General features: G+C 39.7%; 1 protein-coding gene across 1 annotated transcript in view; it reads left to right on the top strand.

Annotated features, from left to right (window-relative positions):
* The window catches only part of stpg2 (sperm-tail PG-rich repeat containing 2), a 33,625-nt gene extending 27,583 nt beyond the window's left edge, over positions 1-6,042 (top strand). The window contains exons 10-13 of the mRNA XM_053481347.1: positions 5,168-5,260; positions 5,336-5,501; positions 5,636-5,751; positions 5,902-6,042. Coding sequence (XP_053337322.1) covers positions 5,168-5,260; positions 5,336-5,501; positions 5,636-5,751; positions 5,902-6,036 — 510 coding nt within the window. The 3' untranslated portion in view covers positions 6,037-6,042. The remainder of the gene's footprint in view (positions 1-5,167; positions 5,261-5,335; positions 5,502-5,635; positions 5,752-5,901) is intronic.
* The last annotated feature ends 7,116 nt before the right edge of the window (positions 6,043-13,158 follow it).

The following is a 13,158-nucleotide window of genomic DNA, read 5'->3' as shown; positions in this document are numbered from 1 at the left end:
GCTGGATGGCGTAGTCCGGCACCGCTGGGTTTAGCCATGTCTCGGTGAAGCAGAGTAGATTGCAGTCCCGAATGTCTCTCTGGAACTTTACCCTGGCCCTGAGGTCATCGAGCTTGTTCTTCAGTGACTGGACATTGGCGAGCAGGATGCTAGGCAGAGGTCTGCGGTGTGCATGGGCTCTCAGCCTGTTCCTGAAGCCGGCTCGTTTCCCTCTGGGCCGCCGTTTTTTGCGTCGCGTCCATTGTTCTCCCTCAGGATCTTACTCGGCCAGCTTGGACCCGGAGTTAAAAGCAGCGAATTGTGAGTACATTGTAAACCAATAGAAACCAGTGTGTCTCTATCATACCTAATGTACTCAATGATGATGAGTTAGCTGGTTTAAAGTTACTGAAAGATAACTTAAAAGGCAAAAAACAAGGTAAAATAGGTCGGAGCAGTTGTGATGGCAGCCAACCTCACCGCAGTCATGCTGTCATGCAGGCGGCTGGAAGTTCAACATAAAATATGTTGTCTTTAAGTTAATAAAGAGTCCAGTTTATTATTGGAGGCTCGGGTGGACTGAGGGAAATTCTTATTGACTGACCGCAGTCAGAAGTCCTAAGAAGAACAATTATCTGCACAAAAAGATACCAGTTCTGTCTTCATGGTAAAGTGGAACAATTCTCAGTCACCACACACATTCCAAGCAGACTCCATGCAATGAAATCTCCAACCAGGAGCGGGGCACCAGGATGGGTCAGATGGGTCCGGATGGCAGAGGGGGTCTGGGTCATTGGGAGCTCAGGAGCGGCATGTGTACCTCGACAGAGAGAGAGAGAGAGAGAGAGAGAGAGAAGAAGAGAAGGAGAGATACCAGTTAGGTATGGTCATAGATTGTATAAAGTGAATGTATATTTAGTGCAGAGTGCAAGCAGGGACTCTGGTAGGGCCAACAATGACAGCATAACTAAAAGGGAGAGCTGGACAGAATCACAGACATGAGGGGGAACTGGGATGTAACGCAACTAGTCAATCCACCGTCAACAAACCTGAGTGATCTTTGAGAGTGGGGAAGACAGCATACCAGTTCACCATCATACTTGATGTTTATAAGTCCCCCAGATCTTCTCCTTTTACTAAGGCAAATCTATTCACAAAAATACTTGACTAAATAAATAGGTTTTTAGCCTAGACTTAAACACTGAGACTGTGTCTGCACTCTAAAAAATAAAACTGTGCTGTACTCAATTTTTTTGGTGAAACATTTTTATAATTAAAAATATTGAGTAAATATAAAAAATATATAAATATCATGTAAAATATACTTCATGAATTGAGTACAGGTCAGTAAAAAACTCGATAATGATTGAAATACCTTTTGATGATGCGACAAATGTGCAGAGCTTACACCGCCATCCCATAAGCTGGCACCTAAAAAAGGAATTATAGTATACAAGTACGTACAAGTGTGACTGTTACTATAAACATCATCACACCGATCTATGAGTGGTGTTCAAGTCAAAGCGGAACTTGTGATAAATTCTCTAAAACGAAGACATAAAACTGATTTGATTTTACGTAGCCCATTCCGGTAAACATTCCAGTGGAATGCTTTTACAAAAAACGGAATGCTTTGATCACCAAAGGCGTTTTGCTCTTGCAGAACAATGCACAACCTCTTATATAGAGAAATAAAGGGAGCTTTTACTCTAATAAGTGTGATCTGTTATTTTGCAGAATCAAAGGTCCGGCTTTGACTTGAATGTCCCTTGTACATGTCTTTGTCCCTTGTATAAAAATGATACTCAACTTTATTTACGTATTACTATCAATTATATATATATTTTACTTTAGGTAATGGAAAATCTAGTATATTCTAATGGAAAACTTGTATATTCTAGATTCATTATAGGTAAAGTGAAATATTTCAAGCCTTGTTTTAACCTGTAATGGTTACACATTTAATACTTCTGTAACATTTAAAAAAGTTGACATTTAGCACCAGTTTTATCTTCATTCTAACTTCTCTTCTTTCGTGGTGTTGGTGCTGTGAAAGAGATATTAAAAATGTATAACATGTTTCTCACACACACGCACACACAAAATGAAAATCTATTTTAGTTTCTTTTACTTACATATCACAATATACATAAAATTTCGCCTCAATATTTTAATTTCATATTACTTTTTCTTAATTATAATTCTGAGAGAAATGTTGTACTTTTACTAAATCTTTATATTTAATAGCTTTAGTTACTAGTACATTACTTAGGACATTTATTTTATCAACAGCAAATTTAATAATGTTTAAGTACACTGTTATGTCTGTGAAGTACTTGTAGTACTTTAGTACTTCAAATACATTTGTAGTTTAGAACGTCATGTACTTATGACTTTAACTTAAATAAAAAGTTTAAAGTTCTATTGTTTTAAACAAGGCTGTACAGCATTATACTGCTAATTAAACTGCCTGCCTGTAGTGCTGTAAAACATGACTGGAGCTGTACTGGACTCAGGGCTGTACTAGACTCGGAGCTGTACGGGACTCAGGGCTGTACGGGACTCGGAGCTGTACGGGACTCAGGGCTGTACTGGACTCTGAGCTGTACTGGATTCGAAGCTGTACTGGATTCGGAGCTGTACTGGACTCGGAGCTGTACTGGACTCAGAGTAGTGATGGGAAGTTCGAATCATTTTAGTGACTCGGTTCTTTGAATCTCGTTCATCAAAATGAAAAAATCTTTTTTTTGAGTCATTTCGTTCTTTTCGTTCTTTTGATCAGAAATAAATTTAAATGTTGCGTTTTCAATAAAAATACCCCCAATTTGTCTACATACACAAATTTTGGCTATATTTCCAGTTATGAAAATATTACAATGTAACTTAGGACATATTATAATAAACAAAATAAGCAGCTCACCTCTTATACCTTCCAATCTGAGTCGTTCATTCTTTTGAATCCACGACTGTATTGCACTGCATAGCGTCTATGGGAGTCACGTGTTAAAATAACGAACGACTCGGGACTCAAAGACCCACTAGCACAATCGTTCAATACTGTTTCCTGTGTACTGCACCGCATAGCATCTATGGGAGTCACGTGTCAAAAGAACGAACGACTCGGGACTTAAAGACCCACTAGCACAATCGTTCACTACTGTTTCCTGTGTACTGCACTGCATAGCGTCTATGGGAGTCACGTGTTAAAAGAACGAACGACTCGAGACTTGAAGTCTTATTGCTGAGAATTGTCATGTATAAAACATAAGGAGGTTTTGCAATGCTTCGCGCATGCGCGCCCAATAGAAAATGAATGAATCACTCTCCGAGACAACTCGTTTATCTGAGTCATGTTAAAGATTCGTTTAAAAAGAACGAATCGTTTATGAACGACCCTTCACTAACTCAGAGCTGTACTGGACTCAGAGCTGTTGCTCTCTGCAGTGTTACTGCTGCTGGACGCACAGCTGATAGATTTATGTTTTTAAACAGTTTCCTGCTGCTGCGGTGTTTAATCATGTTAAAAATACTCACTTACAGTAACGGATAAAACACTACCAGAGGCAGGTGTCTAAACATTGCCAGAGCCCGGACACTACACCTCATTTCTGTTGTTTAAACCTGCTTTGTTCTGCATTTCCTCCTTAAAGAGTGACCGAGCAGACTCACGGTTCAGTGTGTGAGGTGGACCGTTACAAATGTGGTAATTATTTGAGCATGTTAGTTTTACATCCTCGCCACAGTGGCGGTTGGCTGCGCAAAATTATCTTATTCGGCGGGAAAAATTCGAATATTGCGGCACAACCGCGGCCAGTTACACCGAGAAACCCGGAGGAAACGCGGACATGCACGCGCTGCTGCTCTGTGTTAAATCTCTCCTTTTACACCAGATTTTATGTGTCTGTATTAACCGCACTTTAGCTGAGCAGTTTGGTGGTTGGAACAAACAAGCAAAATCACAATAAACACCAGGACTGGCCTCTTGCTCTTGGCATTCTCTCGATGAGCTTCAAGAGGTAGTCACCTGAAATAGTTTCCAACAGTCTTGAAGGAGTTCCCAGAGGTGTTTAGCACTTGTTGGCCCCTTTGCCTTCACTGTGCGGTCCAGCTCACCCCAAACCATCTCGATTGGGTTCAGGTCCGGTGACTGTGGAGACCTTTTTTTTGTTAAGTACATAACTTCACATGTGTTCATTCATAGTTTTGAGTGAGAATCTACCAATGTAAATAGTCATGAAAATAAAGAAAACACATTGGTAGATTGGTAGATTGGTAGAATCTACCAATGTAAATAGTCATGAAAATAAAGAAAACACATTGACAGATAGATGAGAAAGTGTGTCCAAACTTTTGGCCTGTACTGTATGTGATTTTTAGAGATTTTATTAAGGTAACATAACCTTTTTATTACTGTGAAATTTACAAGGCCACAGAATCATTTTTTAGAGTGTGAGTCCCCAACAATAATTGGAAGGCTATTCCATAACTTTGTATGGGTTATGTTTTTGGGCTTCGTAAGAAAAAGCTCTGCCCCCTGCTATAGTTTTTATAATACACGGTACTGACAAGCAGCCTGTATCCTTTCATACAGGTCGAAGTGAGCCCGTGGCTGTCTATGCTGCAGACATCAAGGGCGTACTTGCCTCTTTGAAGACCCTGGGGCTTGTTCCATTGCCCCATGTGCATGCTGCTCTTTCGCGTTGTACGTGTGCATCACACTCTCCACTCCAGAAGGTCCAGTAACCCAACAGACCCGAGCTACACTCCTCGCTGTGTTTTATAGTGTGGGGAAAAACCTGGGATCAATTAACGGAGATTGCTCACCAGCCGTGACACTCCTTTGTACACCTGCAGAAGAGTAGGCCGCCTAGCTAGTGAGTGAGGAGTGAGCAAGGAGCGATATTAGATTTTGGTGCACGCCGTGACACACCCTTTTTATATTTTTCCTTACAAAGTTGCAAGGCCATATAAGATGACATCAGTAACAAAGGATTTGGCCCCTTTAGAAAACTAAAGTCATAATCACTCACTTGCAAGGCTTGGTTTCTGTTATGCAAAATAATTGTCCCACGGGTGCCTGTTCAGTAATGTAGCCTTTATAGCAGTGATGAGGTAAAGTACTGACCCCACTCACGCCGAGTGCTGGTTACAGTACTGAATCATTGGTGCATTACTGTGCTGTGTACAGGTGGAGAAGAAAAGTGAGGAGTTCTACAAGCAACAGCCTACAGCAGTCTTTAAATCAGCAATTGAGCGACTTCCTGCAACTCTGGTGGCTAAGGTAAACCTGATCTGGTATAATGTGCTATCATGTATCAGTACAATTACTTTTCTTCCGTTATCATTATGCTTTTAGGACACACCTTCTCCAAGTTCTTACAATGTGCAGGAAGCATTTGATAAAATATACAGACAAGGACGACATGGTGAACCTCGCACAAAAGCAGCACAAAAACGCCAGAGCTGCTTTTTAAGCACTGCCCCACGAAGCTCTTCCTTCTCCTATGATCGGCACATCCCAGGTGAGAGGTCAGAGGTTAAACATCACATGGCATCACATGGCTTGGCACAGCTAGCTTTGTCATGTTATTCACAAAGACTGCTGGTTTAAACATGCTATGGGAGGCTGCTTATGTGTGTGTGTGTCTGTCTACAGGTCCAGGTCACTACAGTCCAGACATTAAGTCTAGCCAATGCTTTTCTCTCATTGGCTCTAATGAAGATCGATTTAAAGAACCTAAACACACAACACCTGGACCAGGAGCATATATGGTATATATATACACACACACACACACACACACACACAAAACTAAACAAGTTTGTGTGTTTGATTTTGTGTTTATCCATGTATGAGCTTGGTGTGTATGTATGATGATAGTGTGTATGTGTGTGTGTGTGTGTGCGTGCGTGCGCATGCAGCTGAGCCCTTTATTTTCAGACACTTTACTCAAGCGTTCCTTCAATGTGACCCTCCAAATCCCTATGATGTTACATGCACTAGCTCCACCTCCTCAGCATGACAAGAAAGCTGCACTTACCTTCACCAGTGCTTAAATACCCATAGTCAAGGTCAAAGGTGCGTCTTTTGGAGTAAATGTAGTAAAGAAGACTAAAGAGCTTACTAATGAAGTTACAGATAAGGTTATAGAATTTCATAACTTAGGAGTAAGGTGTAAAACATGTTTGTATATACTGGTCCAGGATTATGCAGATTCACATAAATAAAAAATAAAGGATGTTTGAATGATGTGAGTTGCTGTATTTAGCCACATAGTGTATAAGCAAGTCTCCCACAGATAGTAACAAATCAGACAACAAAAACAGATTTTTTAATGATACTTCATGAGTATTATTGTATTGTATGTCAAATAAGAATCAGCATTTCTTCTTGATTCCAGGGCATCTGTGACCATTTGGAAGCCATGCCGTGAATAGAGCGTGATCCAAGTGACATACACTAAATATCTGAGCTCCTTCAATGCACCTTTATTAACAAGTCATATTATCAATTATATTATACATCTAAATTTATAAGGTCAGGCATTTGTTTAAACGTATTAAATTAAAGCACTGGTTAAAATCATTAATTTGTTAGTTCATTGTTTATTCAGTTAATTGGTTAATTTACATGTCCGCTGGATCATATTGAAATACATCTGACTAGATGAGGGTTAATGCCCCTGCTCATTAGGCTAATAGTGGCAGCTTGGTGTTTTTGGGATTTGAATTGCTTATCTTCTCATTTTTTTTTTTTTTTTTTTGTCAAATATCTTTATTGAACATTTTTCAACTTTAACAAAACAAAAATACACCTAACAGGCCACAAAAAAAGGAAACCATTTTTAAGATATTCAGAATACATAAATTAGTAAAAAAAAATGAATATCTAAACAAAAAATAATGGTAGCACAATACCAATTCAAAATCCTATGCACTCACTTGAGGTACTCGGGGAGGAAAACCTTTTCCACAGAATAGTTGACAAATCAGTCTCCAAATTGCTAATATAAGGCTTCCAAATATTATAGAACTGATCTGGTCGGCCATTAACTAAACATAGTTCCATTAAAATCTTGTGCCATCCCGAAATAGTCAGAGTCTTATCGCTTATTCAATTCAATTCAATTCAATTTTATTTGTATAGCGCTTTTAGCAATTTTCATTGCCGCAAAGCAGCTTTACACAGTCAAAAGAATTATTTAAGTTTGTATGAAATGTGAATTTGTATGAATCAAAATGGTCAGTTTGTCCCTGGTAAGCAAGCCGAGGGCGACAGTGGCAAGGAAAAACTCCCTGAGATGGTAATAGGAAGAAACCTTGAGAGGAACCAGACTCAACAGGGAACCCATCCTCATTTGGGTGAAACAGAAAGCAGTAAATGATCTGCATTTATACAGTGTGTAGGGTGGGAGGCAGTTCAGCTATAATAGCTGATGTTAATTGATGTTAATATGGAGTCCAGGTAGTTATTGAAGACCCAGGTAGACTTGTAAGAAGTTCCAGTCATGAACTATCGAACTGTCAGGTCCCCAGAGAAACAGTTGCCAACACCAGTCAAGGCCAGAACCATTTTCTAGGTAGAGAGAATCATTCCCAGACACCAGACGCATCCCAGAGAGACACACGGGGCATCCATGTGACGAGATCTTCAGCCAGAAGCGGGGCACCAGGATGGGTCAGACAGGTCCGGAGGGCAGAGGGAGTCTGGATCACTGGCAGCTCACCAGCTTATCCATCTCAATAATATATTTTTCCTGGCTGCAAAGGTAAGAAGATTGTAAAGTCTCTTTTCATTGGATAAGATCAAAGATTGATCCGGTAGAACAAGGATCAAACATACAGGATCCATAGCCAACTCCTTGTCACAAAGAATGCACATTTCAGATACAATCTTGGCCCAGTATATTTGTAACTGATTACATGACCAGAGACAATGAGTGAGAGTGCCAATTTGTGTTTTGCACCTAAGGCATAGAGGTGAAAGGGCATTGTTAAATGTATGTCTACGGTTTGGTGAGATATGCAACCTGTGCACAATTTTGAATTGTATTGCTTTGGCACGGTTACATACTGAAATAGATTTAGCATATTTCCAGATATCATCCCATTCTTTCTCACTTATAGCGACTGAAAGTTCCCTTTCCCAAGCAGATCTAGTATTTAAAACCACTTGTTTCTCAAATGTACTACTAAGTACCTTATATAACAAACTCTCAGACTTCTTTCCGGGTGTTTGAAAAATAAACTTTTCTGTAGGAGACAGACTTCTATTAGTACATAACAAGGTGTCCTTCAAAATATAGCTCCTAACTTGTAAAAAATGAAAGAAGTCCTCTTGTGATAATTGATATTTTTGTCTTAAATCCTCAAAGGACATTAGGCCTTCTCCATCAAACAAATCCTGAAGCTGAGAAATACCTTGGTTTTTCCAAAATCAAAACCTCCCATCAGATCTGCCTGGAGGGAAGTTCGGATTATTCACAATTGGCGTGAGGGCAGAAGTTATTTTCATTCTTCCCTCAAAACGATTAATGGCCCTCCATGCCTTAAGTGCAATTACAGTTACAGGGTTTTCACAGTTTTCCGATAAAAACTTATTTTTATAAAAAAAAAAAGATCTTTTAGGGGAATTTTTGACAGCAATTGCTCAAGGTCCAACCAGGTAGAAGAATTATCAAGATCAACCCAGTCATAAATATATCTTAAATGCGCGGCCCATTGATATAGGTTAATATTGGGTAAATCCAGTCTTCCGATTGGACCTGGTAATTGCAGTGCAGAAAACTTTAATCTTGGTCTGCGCTTGCTCCAAATAAAAGAGGAAAGCCAGCCATTTACATCTTTTAAAACCTTTTTAGAAAACAGAACAGGTATCATTTGAATTGGATACAAAAGCTTGGGAAGGACAGTCATTTTTATTTAAGCCACTCTACCCAACCACGAAATAGGTAGTGTGTGCCATCGGTTTAAATCCTCTCTAATTTTACAAAACAATGGGGAGAAATTATCTTTAAATAAATTTTTACACATAGGACTAACGAAAATACCCAAATATATAAATTCTCCAGGGGACCATTTAAATGGAAATGAGGGACTAATATTTGGCATTGCCTTCATGGAACTAACAGGCATAGCCTCTGACTTACTAAGATTAATTTTGTATCCTGAGAACGTGCTGAAGGTATTAATGATATTGAGAAGAGATGGTACTGAAGAGTCCGGTTTTGAAAGGAAAATGACCACATCATCTGCATAAAGTGCCAACTTATGGTGCCTTTCTTTAGTCTGCAAGCCTTCAATTAAGGGCTCGGTTCTGATTGCTTCAGCTAGGGGCTCAATAGCCAGCGCAAAAAGCAGGGGTGAAAGTGGGCACCCTTGTCTAGTTCCTCTATATAATGAAAAACTTGCTGATCTGGAACCATTTGTAAGGACGAAAGCTTTAGTCTCATCATATAATACTCTAACCCATCTAATGAAAGCATTACCAAAATTAAATTTCTCCAGACCAAAAAATAAATATGACCACTCAATACGGTCAAATGCTCTCTCTGCTTTAAGAGAAAGTATTAGCCCATCAATCTTACGCTGTTTATAGACTTGTATAACATTAAGGAGACGTCTCATGTTATTGCATGAAGAGCGGCCTTTTAAAAAACCTACTTGATCATTTTTAATAACATCTGTTATTACGTTCTCCAAACGCGAAGCTAAGATTTTGGCTAACACCTTCCTATCTACATTTAATAGAGATATAGGACTATATGAGGAGCAGGCTTCTGGAGGTTTACCTTTTTTTAGTATAAGGGAAATATTAGCTTCTCTTAGATATTCAGGGAGCTGCCCACTTCTATATGAATGATTAAACATATTAAGCATAGGTTCAAGTAACAAAGTTTGCCATTCTTTATAGAATTCACAACCGATGCCATCTGGACCTGGCACCTTTCCATTCTGCATTCGTGAAATCGCCTCAATTAACTCCTCTTTAGAAATAGGAGCATTTAACTTTGCTTTCTGATCTAATGAGATAATTGGTAAACTAATTTTTGAAAAAAAAGCTTCTAATAGTATAGTACTGCTACTAGACACTTCAGTGTTATATAGGTTCTTATAGTAATCTCAAAATATGTTGTTAATTGATTTGCTATCATTGTAGTTCATCATTTGTGTCTAGTATTGATATAATTGAGCGTGAATCACTTTTCTTCTTAGTGAGGTAAGCCAGAAATTTACCCGGCTTATCTCCATGCTCGTAAAATTTCTGTTTCACAAACCTCAGTTTGTATTCTGCATCTTGGGTTAGCAGTGAGTCTATTGCGTTCTCAGTGCTAATATTTCTTTGAGTAACGCCTTATCTGCAGTCTTAATATATTTTTCCTCTATACTCTTCAAATCCTCCTCTAGTAATCTTTGGGTCTTGTTTTTTTTTACGTTTCTTAGAAACAGAAAAGGACCAAATTAACCCTCTTACTACATTAAGAACAACCATCGCATGATCTGAAATGACAATATTGTTAATATAACATGATAAGGCTAAATGCATTAAACTCTTGGGAATAAAAAAATAATCAATTCTCGTATAACACTGATGTGGTGGGGAGAAAAAACTGTATTCTTTACCAGATGGGTGAAGCGCTCTCCAAACATCTATAACAACCATCGCATGATCTGAAATGACAATATTGTTAATATAACATGATAAGGCTAAATGCATTAAACTCTTGGGAATAAAAAAATAATCAATTCTCGTATAACACTGATGTGGTGGGGAGAAAAAACTGTATTCTTTACCAGATGGGTGAAGCGCTCTCCAAACATCTATAAGTTCTAAGTCTTCACAAATGCCATTAATTTGTTTAGCTATGTTAGATGGCACCATTATTTTATGGGGAAATCGATCAATAAGAGGATTTAACATGCAGTTAAAGTCACCAGCAGCAACCATATAATCCGATCTCAAATCAAAAAAGTCAGCAAAAGCCTTAATAAAAAAATTAGAGGGGTGCCCTGGAGGATAATATACATTAAACAAGGTAGTATAAAGTCCCGTATATAATGACAAAACGGCCTCTGTCATCTTCTGTCGATTTAACAACATTTAATGGTATATCTTTTCTGATCAGTACTGCTACTCCTCTACTATTTGATAAAAAGGATGAGTATACTTGATTATACCCCCCCTGCTTTAACTTCAAATGTTCCTGTTTGTCTAAGTGTGTTTCTTGTAACAGAGCTATGCCAATTTTCTCCTTTCTAATGTAAGTCAGGATTTTCTTTCTCTTTTTAGGATTATGAATTCCCCTAACGTTCCAAGTACATATACGAAGTGTGCTATCCATTGCCGTAAACCTCAGTCATGAAACAGTTGTACCTGAACATCTTTAAGTAACACTGTGACCTTAAACAAACTAACTTAAACAAAAGCCTAAAACATTTACCCAACGTATAATGTAAATAAGCAACAAATAACAGAACACCTCTGTAACAAGAAATCACCTCCTCTGGAGAAACAAACCTCTTGCGCTCACGGCCAACTTTAATACTTAATGTGGCCGGGTAGAGCAACGCATATTCCATCTGCAGCTCTCGAAGACGGGTTTTGACCTCGTTAAACGCTCTTCTCTTTTGCACCACCGCCGCAGAGCAATCATTAAAAAAAAGAGATTTTCAGGGCATTTGCATCCCGCGACGACGATGTTTGCTTACTGTTGAGCGTGAAGAGCTTCGTGGCAGCTGTCATCACTCTTTGTTTGTCCTGGAAGTTATGGAATCGAACGATGACAGGACGAGGGCGGCCGCCCTGAGCCGGCTTTGGAGCGATGGGCTCTTACCAGCTTCAATTTACCCGCCTTCGTGTCCACCTGAAGGTAATCCGGTATCCATTTCTCAAAGAACCTGACAGGGTTTGATCCTCCGGTAAACCGATTATGCGCACATTACATCTCCTTCCGCGATTTTCCAAGTCGTCCACCTGCTCGGTCAGATTGTAGCGCAGCCACATAAAGGGGCATTTGAATCACAGGAAAGGGGTTACGGAGCTAATGCGGCTCACCTGTGCACAGAAAGATGCCTTATCTGGTTTTACTTGTCCCCATAGACTGTGTTGGTCACAGGGTTAAGCTCTCATGAGCATGCGCGATCGCAGCGCGAGAGGACCCGGAAGCGGCGTCGAGTCACGTGCGCCGGTATAAAGCCGGAACCGGCAAGCGTGCCGACACGGAGAGATGAGACAGCGCGCTGCATTTTGGATTAGAGAAAGAGAGCTTGGTTGTTGTTACGGTGGATTATATTCCATGAATGGAGTAATCTTCATTGGACACATTCAGTACCCTTCTCGTTCCGTTTTCTCGTGCTCCCGGATGATACATCTTTTACCGGTGAGGCCGAGCCATCACACACACACCATTTCACACTTACAATAACAAGGACTGGGACTTTCATACATCCGCACTCACAGACACGCATACACTCCACACACTGTTTATAGTTGTATATATTTTGTATATATTGTTTTGTTGGTGCACCTTATTTGTTTATTTGTCTTTTTCATTTAATACACTTTGGGTTTGTTTAGTAGTTGTTGTTGTCACGTGTCTTGTCTTGCTCCGCGAAGATTGCGCAACACCGGAAGTGAATAATATTAGCCCGTTTTTAGATTCTAGACCCCGTATTAGTGTAATTAGCTCTAAAATAAAACCTGAGCGTTACATAGTGGTGGCCCGTACTGGGAGTCTGTTTGTTTGGGTATTTTTCCGGTGTTGTGTGACTTTGGGGAGCAAAATGGACGCTTCTAACAATGCTAACGCTAGTAGGGCCGGGAGGGCCAACTTTGTTGTTGCGAGGAATAGTTGGCATGATGTAGATGATGATGATGTAGATACTGGTGGGACACGACGTGGCCCCACAGCTGAAACATCTTCTATGCTTAGTTCATTGTATATATCGGCTAGATATGATGATGATGATGATAGAGTCGCTCATATATCCGGTGTTACTAATGTTGTAAAAACGATGCAGAATGAACTTGAGCAATGTAAACTGGATGTGGAGGCTATGTCTGAACAAGTGGGTATGTTAAAGAGGGGTTTTAAAGAATCCATAAACAGCAGTTGCAATCGGGAAATCAGTTTCCGGCAGGCAGTGGATGCCAGAATCGACGAGTTGGAACGCTACTGC

The sequence above is a fragment of the Clarias gariepinus genome, chromosome 21 (genome assembly GCF_024256425.1).
Source record: "Clarias gariepinus isolate MV-2021 ecotype Netherlands chromosome 21, CGAR_prim_01v2, whole genome shotgun sequence".
Taxonomy (NCBI): Eukaryota; Metazoa; Chordata; class Actinopteri; order Siluriformes; family Clariidae; genus Clarias; species Clarias gariepinus.
The sequence above is the reverse complement of the archived record's forward strand: the minus strand, read 5'-3'. Positions and strand labels throughout refer to the sequence as shown.